Consider the following 12,540-nt stretch of genomic DNA (forward strand, 5'->3'; position numbering starts at 1 on the left):
TGAAGTACATGGTTTTAGCAGGTACTGTAGGCAGTGAATCCCACAATTGGAGGCAATCGGAGGAAAAATTTCAGCCATTGAATTATGTTTTCATTTATCAATTATGTTCAATTGAGTAAAATCAACTCATATTTTGATTCTGTTAAGAAAGCACCTTTGCTTTCCTGCATCAACGGAGCATTTCAAAGCAAATGTAAAAATTGTTCTATTCTCAACATTTGGCATTAGTTTTACAAATATGACTTCAATGAAAAGAATATGTAACCAAATTAAATAAATCTCTTTTATAATTACATAGCCTCTAATGAAGCGCTTTCAGGAAGCTCTGAAGAGCCATCTTTCAAAGCAGTTGGATAAGTTAACTCTGGAGCTGAGGGAATTGGTAAGTATGGTTGCATAGTCTTTGATGCTAAGCAATGCAGAGCTATTTCCATTTCCAAGGGGCAGTTCCTCAGCAATTGTAGTTACCTACTGAGCAGCCTTCTAAACAAACTGATATTGTACTCTGCAAATATCTCTACAATAGTCTGATCTTATGTATTTCTGGTTTGAACTTTCATTCCGAAATTCAGGCTTTGGATTGATTGTTTTGCTGCAATGGAAGTTGCAATATTGGTTTTCACAAACTGCATTAAATTAGGGTCCATAGGCGTAAACAGAGTTGGTGACCAAAAAAAAATGACCAGGTCTATGCAACGTTTCAAGACAAAAAAAAAAATGGCCAGGTCTATGCAACGTTTGGTGATGTTTTACCACTTGACTCCACTGTCCTCGTTAACAGTAATTTTGGTTTTTTTGCAGGCTTCCAATTGGAATTAGTATTATTATGTATACCCATTGGGCAACTTCAGGAATCTGCCCTTTCAAAATACTCACTTAAGAGTCTTTTTTGCAGATGTTGTATGTGACCTTACTCTACTCTCTTGTGAGTTGGCTTTGTACTGTCCATGTTTTCTAAATTAGCTGAGGTCCTAAATATGCTGTAGCTTAATTGTGAATCGTGCTCCGTGGGCGCATTTTTGTAGGTTAGATGTTTATTATTGGGTGCAGAAGTGGTGGAGAATAATGCACTGTCATCTGTGCTCCAGACAGATTATTTGTTTCATGACTTTATACAACATATTGTATCTGATCATGCTGACAACTTGTTGGCAGATCCATAGAGCAGTGTTGGCTTGCTGCAGTGTACTTATCGGTATATTTTTATCCTGTGAAACACTGATTTCAAGGACCTTATTACTTAATTATTTACATAACTAACTTCATATCTAGTCCCTCAGCCTTGTGCTAACCATTCAGCATGACGCCATTGATCTGTAAAGAGACACTCACTTTATATAAAATTTATCTGAATGCCTTTGTTGAGTTCACATTTAGTGTGTGTGAACAGAAGTATTCATTTTTAATAATTTCTGTAAATCAATTTGAATTCTTTTCAAATCACTAATGATTAGAGAAATTAAATACAATGGAACTGCTGCTTGCCAGTGAAAGTAGCCAGAAGTGCTCAGGACAATATTGGGCATGCTGAGGATAAATAGAGAACAAACAAATAACTGGAGGGGCTGCTTGCCAGGCAACAAATGAGGAGAGAGAAACAAAATTAACATTTTAGGTCAGATAAGTCATTGACCTGAAGCATTACCTGTATTTTTCACTCCACACAAAATATTTGGACTGCTTGTATTTCCAGTATTTTTTGTTAATTTTGCATTATCTGGAGGCTTGATCTCATGAAACCAAACTGTTGGTAGCTATGCAAATCACAAAAAGTTAGTTCAACCATGGCACAGTGGGGATGAAGGTTGTGATGTGTCACATTGAGAATGATGTGCTCATCAACTGTGAGTTAATGACGTTACTGTTTTATCTTCAAGTCATGGCGAATGAAAAAGGTAACAACTGAACGTGAAGACACAGGTGTGATCCTTTATGGAATACAACAATCTCTTGCACAATTGCAAATGGAGCTGGAAAAATACCATAGCCATTGCTCAGAAGCTTCAGCAAAGAGAAGAAAGGCAGAGGAAGATTTGACATGTGTGAGGAATCTTTACCAAATGACACAAGCTAAAGCAAATAGTGAGCGCTCAAAAGGTGACCAAAATAATTTACTTAATTATTTGTTAAAGCTCGGGATTTGAAATGAAGGCTGCCTTTGATGGTTATATGGAAAGAAATAATGATGAAATTTTTCTTCAAATGTTCTATTGGATCCAAATCAGGTGAATAATTTGATCATTTTGGCAACTCTTTGGCAACTGAATCAAATAAGCACTTTTAAATGAAACAATGCATTCAATAGCTGGCAAGTAAACATAGAGAAACAAATCAAGGTGTTTTGCAGTGGTATAACAGTCACAAATGAATGTCACAATGAAATACTTTTTGAGTCGATATCTAAAATGAGGTTATTTAACTATGCTTTAAGGAGGAACTTAAAAAAGAAAGGCAGAAAAGGCTGAGATGCAAGTTTCAAATCATATAGACAATCATGATGTGAGCAGCAACGAATGAGTATCCAATAATTTGTAAGGCTAGGGGATTAGAGCATAAAGGCATTTAAACATGCTGGCTGAAATTTAAGTTGGAGGTTTATGAGTTTCAGAAGCTAATGGAGCTCATAATGACAAAGATCATTGGTCGTAATGTCAAGGTGTAGTGCAGAATAAAAGCAGTAGAATTTGTTCAAGCAGAAGGTCATGGAGATGACCAAGGCATAGATAACAGTTACAGATGGATTAAGATAGAATCAAAGCAAATAGCACTATGAAGAGAGGATAGGAATTTTTAGTGATGGAGAGTGTGAGGACAGAAGCTTAATTTGGATGTTACATTTGAAAGCAGGTTAACTCAATCTGAGTAAAGACCAAGCAGGATATAGAGCTTTTTGTAGCTTTCGTTGTCTCAAAGTTAACCAAAGGGAATTGTCACTGAGAATAAGAACAAAATCTCCAAATCCACAAAATCTAAAATGATGAAGATACTTTTCATCTGTGTGAAGAGAAGCAGAGTCAGAGTTTCGGGTTGACGGGCTTTAATCAGAACTGGGAAGGAAACAAAAGGAAGTTGTTAAGCTGCAGGAAAGTTGTGGAGAGGAGCTGATTTTGATAGTGTATAGCCAAGATGACCATAAAGATAAGCTTTAAACAAGATTATCAAAGACTGAATGGGCAGCAGTAATGGAGTGAATGATGGAGCTGTAAATTACAAAGCAGGAAGACATACTGGCAGAAATCAAGTTACCTGAAGTTGTCGAATTCAGTATTACGGAGAAGGCTACAATGTACCCAAGCAGAATATTGCTTACAGTGCAGGAGACCACAGAGTTGTAAGTCAGGGTGGGATGGAGAATTAAAATGACTGGTAACAGAAAGCACAACATTGTCTCTGCAAGCTGAAGGCAGGTAAAGCAGTCATCTAATTTGTATAGCAAACACGAGGCACTTTCGCCAATCACCTTTCCAGCTCTTAGCTTCATCCCACCCCCTTTGGTCTTCTCCTATCATTTTGCATTTCCCCCTCCCCCCACTACTTTCAAATCTCTCACTATCTTTCTTTTCGGTTAGTCCTGATGAAGGGTCTCGACCCGAAACGTAAACAACGCTTCTCCCTCTAGATGCTGCCTGGCCTGCTGTGTTCCACCAGCATTTTGTGTGTTGTTACCTAATTTGTATTTTGATTCTTCGATGCACTGAAGACCACACTGTGATGTAGTACGCTATATTGGAAGAAATAGGAGTGAGATGCTGCATCATTTGGAAAGGCTGTCTGAATTGTTGGATGGTGGGAGGAGAATAAGTGAAAGGACAAGTATTACATTATCAGTGGTTTCTTGGAAAATGTCGATCATCCAGGTGCATTTATGGACAATATACAAAAATAGTGGAGGGGTAATCAGCAAATGTGGACTTGTCCCATGACTTATCCATGTCACCATGGATAATAAAGGAGGACAAGAATGAAGATGAATGGATCTCATCAATAAGCAGCAATTAGATTAGTATTCAGACTAATAGAGGAAAAGAAAATTAAAAGAAAATTTAAAAAATCTTCTGTTTATACATACAGTTGAAAAGAGGTCAGAGGTGGCAGTTTTCATGACGCAATAACATGTGATTTTTTTTCCCAACTTCAGTGACTACGTGAACAGAAGTATATGTAGGATGAAACATTCACAGCATCAGAGAATCAAGCTACAAAAGCTCAAAGAAAACTAATCTCAGTTGTATTTATTAAATTGGAAAAGTTTGGAACTAAAGGTAGAAAAAGAGATGGTGGCAGGGTTTTGAATATGTCTGACTTCTTATAGTTTTTCCATTGGTGTGACAGTTATGTTGGAAGAGCTTATAAAATAAGAGCTATTTATCTCTGACAGTTCTGAGGTTTGTACAAAATTGAGAATAATGAATTTGGCTCAAAAAATGGAGCTGAATTTTCATCCTAGAATTTTAATAATGAATGAAATTTGGATACTTCCAAAGAGAAGATGAAGTACTCATGATAAATCAACTGATAAAGTCAATGTAGAAAGGAAAATGCTATAGTTTATTTTTATTTTAATGTATTTCCAAATTTGCTGACAATACAGAGCTATGTACCTGTATGTGCAAAGGAAGCAGAGAGGCTTTAGGGAGATACAGGCAAGTTGTGTGAAAGTCATTCAACTATTCAATTCACTTTACTTTCTTTAAGGAACTTAGTGTAGTGCTAAGGCAACATCACAGAACTTTAGATACACAACACCACAGTACGAGTCTTTCAAAGGACTTCGTTACTAGCGATGTTAGAGCTACAGAACGGTAGTCATTATTGCAGGTGGGATTGCTCTTCTTGGGAACTGAGCATATGATGGCAGTTTTCCAAATGGTTGATATGGAATGTTCAAACAGAGAGCAGTTGAGCATAGAAGGGTAAGGATATAACAAGTGAAATGTAATGCAGAAAATTGTGAGGTCATCCACTTTGATAGAAAAAGAATAGAAACATGAATAACTTATAAATACTGAGAGTTTGAATTTGTTCAGAAGAAGTTGGGTGTCCTTGTACATGAACTATTAGGAAGTTCATGTACAGGAAAGCACATGCTGTGCTGGCCACGCTTGCAGGAGGATTTCAGTATAAATGAGATGTCTTGTTCCAGTTACTTCAAGGATTGTTTTACAGATTTGGTCTCCTTACCTACGGAAGAATATATACATGATAAAGGGAATGAAGTGAAGATTAACTAGATTCCTCCAGTGGACGATTTGTCATGTGATGACAAGAATGTGCCATGATCCCGTGAAGTACAGTAACTTATCACAGGATTTGACAGTAAATGGCAGGAATGAACTTTTTCTTGGCTGGGATAATGAGAACCAGGATTGACAGGACAAAGATGAGAAAAATCTTATTAAACCAGGGACTTGGAATTCTTTAGTATTCTGTACCAGAGCAGGGAGATGGAAACAAAAGTGATAGATCAGAGGATGGAGCAGTTGATGTAAAAATAGATGCAGCATGTAGAGAGACTGTGAGGAAGGATAAGCAGTGGACAGGGCATAATACCAGTTAGTTGGATGGGTTAAAAAGTGTTTTACTATGAAACTATCATGAGCAATGGTGATGAATTTAGAGTAAGGATCAGAGTGTAGAATCATGAAGTGGTGGTCATTACAGAAACTTGGCTGTCACAAGAGTAGCAAAGGCTGATAGATGTTCAGGGATTTAAATATTTCAAAAAGGACAGAGAGGGAGGTAAATGGGGAAGTGGCATAGCAAACTGGGTAGTACCACCTGGAGGATATTATGAAAAGATTGTCTACTGAGTCAATTTGAGTGGAAGTCAGAAACAAGAAGGAGTAATCATTATATTGGGAGTATCCTAGTCTTCACCCCCCCCCCCCCCCACCCCAGTAGCAACAGAGGTACTGAGGAACCGATCAGGAGGCAACTTATGAAAAGGTGCAAAAAATAACAGGATTATTGTCATGAGTGACCTCAACTTACCTAATATCGATTGGCACTTCCTTAGTGCAAAAGGTTAAATGGGACAGAATTTATCCAGTAGAAGTTCCTGACAAAACACGGAGATAGTCTGACTAGAGGAGAGGCTATACTTGATCTGCTAGAAGGCAATGAACCTGGTCAGGTGACAGACCTCTCGATAGGTGAGCATTTCAAGACAGTTAATACAACTTCCTGACCATTACTGTATCCTTGGACAGGGATAAAAGCAGTCTGTATGGGATAGTATTTAATTTGAGGAGGGTGAATTATGATGCTATTAAGCAGAAAATTGTGGGCATAAATTGGGAACAGGTGCATTAGTGGAAATGCACAACAGAAATGAGGAGGTTATTTAGGGAGTACTTACATGTGGTTATGGATACATCTGTCACTTTGAGTTGGGGAAAAGGAAACATACTTGTGGTTTAAGAAGCAAGGATCAGGCAGTCCTCATGAGAGTAATAAGATAGCCAGTAAGGAGCTTAAGAATGGATTTGGGAGAGCTAGAATGTGACATGAGAAGGCCTTGGTGAGAAAGATTAAGGAGAACATGAAGGCTTTCTACATGTATGTGAAGACAGAAGGATGACTAGAATGATGGTAGGACTGATTAGGGATAAAACAAGAAATGTGCCTGGAGTTGGAGTAGGGTCGGGGAGGTCTACAAATGTGAAACAAATGCTTTGCTTCAGATTTCACCAGTGAGAGGAACTTTGGCAAATGTGAGTTCAGCGTAGTACAGGCTGATATGCTGGAAGATATTGAAGTTAAGACAGAGGATGTGCTGGAATATTTGAAAAACATTAGGATAGGTAAGTCCCCAGGGCTGGATTGGATATACCCCAGGTTACTATGAAGGGAAGAGATTGTTGTGATTTTTGGTGATGATCTTTGTGCCCTCATTGGCTATAGGAGTAACAGCAGAATATTGGAGAGTGACAAATATTACACCTCTTTTCAAGAAAGGGATTAGAGATAACCCCAAAGATTACAGACCAATGAGTTTTATGTCAGTGGTGGTCAAACTATTAGGGAAGATTCTTAGAGACAGGAGTTGTAAGCTTTTGGAGAAATATAGTCTGAATAGAGATAATCAGCATGGGTTTGTAAGAGGCAGGCCGTACCTCATGAGCCTGATTGAACTCATTAAGAAAATGACAAAGCAAGTGGATGAAGTGAGAACACAGGATGTGCTGTGCGTGAAGTTTAGTAAGATGTTTGATAAATTTCCCATGGTAAACTCAATTTGAAAGTCAGAATACTTTGGATCCATGGAAATTTGGCTGTGTGGATGCATAATTAGCTTGCCTACAGAAGGCAGAGGGATGTAGTAGATTGAATGTATTTAGCCTGTTGGTCGGTTTTACAATGGTGTTATTTTCTGGGACCCATGCTCTTTGTAATTTTTATAAATCACTTGGATGAGGAAGTGGAAGGGTGGGTTAGTAGGTTTGCAGCTGATATGAAGATTGGTGCTGTTGTGGATAGTGAAGAAACTTGTCATAGATCACAATAGGACTCTGATAGGATGAAGAGCTGGGCTGCAAAGTGGATGGAGTTCAATATAGAAAAATGAAGTGATTCACTTTGGACAATTGAACAGTGTTATTGGCAGGGTTCTTAATAGTATGGAGTAATGGAGGAATCTTGGAGTCCACATCCATAGATTAGATCCATTAAATTGCTAAGGTGGTTAAGAAGGTATATGGAGTGTTGGCCTTCATTGGTCAGGGGAATGAGCTGTCATGTAATGTTGAAACTTTATAAAATTCTGCTTAGACCACACTTGGAGTATTATATTCAGTTCTGGTTGCCTCTGGAAATGATGTGGAAGCTTTAGAGAGGGGATTTCCCAGGATGCTGCCTGTACTAGGGAGCATATGTTATAAGGATAGGCTGAGAAAGCTTAGATTGAGTGGACAGCCATAGACTTTTTCTAGGGTGGAAAGGGCTAATAGAAGGGGGCATTATTTTAAAGTCATAAGATATAGGACTATAATTAGGCCATTCTGACCACTGAGTCTGCTCCACTATTCCATTATGGCAGATTGATTACCAGCCTCGACCTCATTTTCCTGCCCTGACTAATCAAGAACCTATCAACCTCCGCTTTAATATACCCCATGACTTAGCTTCCACAGCCATCAGTGGTGACCTTCTATTCTGAGGCTGTGCCCTCTTGTCCTAGACTCCCCCAACATAGGAAGCATCCTCTCCCCATCCACTCTGTCTGAGCTTTCAACATTCGATAGATTTCAATGAGATTTCCCCCCCCCACCCCCCATTCTTCTAATCTCCAGAGAGTACAAACCCAGAGCCATCAAACACTCCTCATGCATTGCCTTTTAACCTTTTCATTCCCGGAATCATTCTCAAGAACTTCTTCCAGACCCTCTCCAATGCCAGCACATCTTTTCATAGATAAGGGGCCCAAAACTGCTCTCAGTACTTCAGGTACAGTCTAATCAATGACTTGTAAAGCCTCAACATTACATCATTGCTTCTATACTCTAGTCCTCTCAAAATGAATGCCAGCATTGCATTTGCCTTCCTTACCACTGACTCAACTTGCAAGTTAACCTTTAGGGAATCCTGCACATGGTTTCCAAGACCCTTTGCACCTTGAATTTGTGAATTTTATGCCTGTTTAGAAAATAATGTACGCCTTTATTCCTTCTACCAAGTGCATGATGAAATACTTTCCTACAGTATATTCCATCTGCTACTTCTTTGCCCATTCTCCCAAACTGTTTGTCCTTTTACTGTCATGCTACTTCCTCAACACTACCTGCCCTTCATCTTTTTTCGTATCATCTGCAAACTTGACCACAAAACCATCAATTCTGTTATCCAAGTCATTGACATCTGATGTGAAAAGAAACAGTCCCAACACTGACCTCTGCAGGACACCACTAGTCACCAGCAGCCAACCAGAGAAGACGATTTTTATTCCCACTCTTTGTCTCCTGCCAATAGCCAATCTTCAATCTATGCTAGTATCTTTTCTGTTATACCATGGACTCTTATCTTGTTAAGCAGCCTCGTGTGTGGCTCCTTGTCAAAGGCCTTCTGAAAATCTAAGTATACAACTTTCACTGAGTTTCCTTTGTCTATCCTGCTTGTTATTTCCTCAAAGAATTCCAATAGGTTTGTCAGGTAGGATTTCCACTTAAGAAAACCATGCTGACTTTTGCCTACTTTATCATATGCTCTGAGTATCCTACAACCTCAGCGTTAAAAATTGACTCTTCCTAAATGCTGAATTCAGGCTAACTGGCCTATAATTTCCTTACTTCTGACTCTTTTCTTGAAAGGTGAAGTGATATTTAAAATTTTCCAATCCTCCGGAACCATTCCAGAATCTAGTGATTCTTGAAAGATCATTACTAATGCTTCCCAATCTCTTCAGCCACCTCTTTCAGAACCCTGTGGTGCAGTCCATCTGGTCCAGGTGACCTATCTACCTTAAGAGTTTTCATCTTCCTGAGCACGTTCTCCTTCTCCTTAGTAATAGCAACTGCACTCACTTCTGCCCCCTGACACCCTTGAATTTCTGAATCCTGTGTTTTCCACAGTGAAGACTGACACAAAATATCTAAGTTCATCCACCATTTCTTTGACCCCATTGCCACCTCTTCAGCGTCATATTCCAGTGATCCAATATTCACTCTCTCATCTCTTTTACTCTTTATTTATCTGAAAATACTTTTGGTATCTTCTTTTATATTATTGGCTAGCTTGCCTTCATATTTTGTATTTTCTCTCCTTGTGGCTTTTTTAGTTGTCTTCTGTTGGTTTCAAAATACTTCTCAGTCCTCTAACTTCCCACTAATTTTTGCTTTATTATATGCCCTCTCTTTTGCTTTAATGTTAGTTTTAATTTCCTTGACTGCTACGGTGGCATCATCCTCCCTTTAGTGTACTTCTTCATCGTTGTGATGTATCTATCTTGCACCTTCCTAATTGCTCCTGGAAACTCCAGTCACTGCTGTTCTGCCATCATCCCTGCTAGTGTCCCCTTCCAGTCAACTTTGGACAGCTCTTTTCTTATGCATCTGTAATTCTCTTTACTCCTCTGTAATGCCGATAATACTAGTACATCTGACTTCAGCTTCTCCCTCTCAAACTGCAGCTGAAATGCTATTGTATTATGATCACTGTTTCCTAACAGTTCTTTTACCTTCAACTCCCTAATCAAGTCTAATTCATTACATAAAACCCAATTCAGAATTGCCTTTTCCCTTGTGGGCTCAACCACCAGCTGCTCTAAATAGCCATCTTGCAGGTACCCTACAAATTCCATCTCTTGGGATCCAGCACCAACCTGATTTTTCCCAATCTACCTGCAAGTTAAAATCCCTCATGACTATCATAACATTACACATGTTACATGCCTTTTATATTTCCTATTGTAATTTGTACTCCACATCCTGGCTATTGTTCTGCATGTAACTCCCAACAAGGTGTTTTCAGCCTTGCAATTTCTTAACTCTACCCACAGGGATTCTACATCTTCTGTTCTCATGTCATCATGTTCTAATGATTTTATTTTATTTTTTATCAACAGATCTACCCCACCTCTCTGTCTACCTGCCAGTCCATTTGATACAGTGTGTATCTTTGCATATTAAGCTCTCAACTATGATCTTCTTTCAGCCATGTCTCAGTGATGCTCACTTTTTAACCTGCCAATCTCTGTGTTACAAGATCTTATCGTGTGTACTATGTGCATTCAAATATGACAGCTTCAGTCCTTCATTCATCATTTTACTTAGTCACTTATTTTACATTCATCACTTTACTTTCTGATTTTACTTCGATGTTATATTTCAACTCATCCCACTGACTGCAATTTTGCTCTATCATCTTCCTGCCCTTCCTCACATTCTCACTACACACTGCATCTACTTGTATACCCACTGCCCTATCACTCTGGTTCCCATTTTTCTGCCAAATTAGTTTAAATCCTCCCCTACAGCTCTAGCAAATCTACCTGCAAGGATATTGGTCCACCTTGGGTTCAGGTGTAACCCGTCCTTTTTGTACAAGTCAAGCACTCCCCAGCTGAGATCCATAGACCCTAAATCTGAAACCATTTATCAGCCACACATTCATCTGCCAAATCATCCTATTCTTACTGCCACTGGTGCATGACAAAAGCAACAATCCAGAGATTGCTACCCTGGATGTCCTGGTTTTCAGCTTTCTACCTAACTCCCATTGTTTTCTTTTCCTGACCTCCTCTCTTTTCCTACCTATGTTGTTTCTTGCTCCTTTTCACACTTTGTGGTGCATCAGGTGGCATTTTGCTGTTTACAAAGCATTTGACTTTTTTTTAACAAGGTCGACTTGCTCTCTCGATGCTCAACCTAGCCTGGATGGAAAGTGTGCAAGGAGCCAGCTGGATCTGAACTTGGGACCATTCGCCTCGAAGTTTGGTGCTGATGCCACTACACCTTAAGCCAGCTTACCTATGTCGCTGGTACAATATATACCACAACTTGCAGCTGCTCACTCTTCTCCTTAGAATGCTGTGGACCCAATCTGAGACATCCCTGACCCTGGCACTAGGGAGGCAACGTACCATTGGAGTGTCTCTTTCACATCCACAGAATCTCCTGTCTGCTCCTCTAACTATGGAATCCCCTATCACTACTGCTCTCCTCTGCTCTTCTCCTGCCTACCCTTTTGAGCCATATACCCAAAATCAGTACCAGAGACCTGACCACTGTGGCTTTCTTCTGCTAGATCATCTTTCCCAACAGTATCCAAAGCAGTATACCTGTTATTGAGGGGAATGGCCACAGGGGTACTCTGCACTGACTGCCTATCCCCTTTGCTCTCTTCTGACAGTCACACAGTTACCTGTATCCTGCACCTTGGGTGTAACTACCTCCCTATATCTCCTGAATGTTCAGCCAGTTCAATCTCCAATTCATTAGCGGAGTCTGGAAAAAAAAAAGCTGATTGGAGTAATGTATAGTTGGGCTGTTGGAGGTAGTTTTTTTTCACACAGATTTGTTAATGCATGGAATGCACTGCCAGGGCGGTGGTGGAAGCAGATACATTAAGGACATTTAAGAGACTCTTGGAGAGGCATGTAGATCAAAGAAAAATGGAAGTCTTTGGAGGAAGGAAGGGTTAGATTGATATTAGAACAGATTAAAAGTACAACATCACAGGATGAAGGACCTGTATTGTGCTATGCTGTTACAGTACATGACATGAATACTCAGTTTCTGTATATCTAAGAAATAATTTGATAGATTTTTAGATGGTAAGTCAATCTACAGACATGTATTGTTCACTTGTCATATGATTGGAAGGGCAGACAAATAGGCTGAATGACTATCTCTTACTTCTCTTTCTTATGTATAATGAAGCTAACCTATTTCTAATTTACTATAAAACTAATTTTAAAAACCAAATGTCTGTCACAGAATTCTGTGAATTTAAAAACTAATTACTTTATGGATGCAGCATGTAGAATTGAATGCATTTTTGTAAAAGGTGTATTCCAGTTTACTGCAAACAAATATAGATACTTCT

The 12,540-nt window shown here is 39.1% G+C and overlaps 1 protein-coding gene across 2 annotated transcripts in view; it reads left to right on the forward strand.

Moving 5' to 3' along the window:
* The window catches only part of ccdc40 (coiled-coil domain containing 40), a 77,773-nt gene that overhangs the window by 24,121 nt on the left and 41,112 nt on the right, over positions 1-12,540 (forward strand). For both annotated transcript variants that reach the window (XM_059948513.1, XM_059948514.1), the window contains 2 exons: positions 299-382; positions 1,878-2,097. In XM_059948513.1, the coding sequence (XP_059804496.1) occupies positions 299-382; positions 1,878-2,097 (304 nt within the window). The remainder of the gene's footprint in view (positions 1-298; positions 383-1,877; positions 2,098-12,540) is intronic.

The sequence above is a fragment of the Hypanus sabinus genome, chromosome 23 (genome assembly GCF_030144855.1).
Source record: "Hypanus sabinus isolate sHypSab1 chromosome 23, sHypSab1.hap1, whole genome shotgun sequence".
NCBI classification, from domain to species: domain Eukaryota; kingdom Metazoa; phylum Chordata; class Chondrichthyes; order Myliobatiformes; family Dasyatidae; genus Hypanus; species Hypanus sabinus.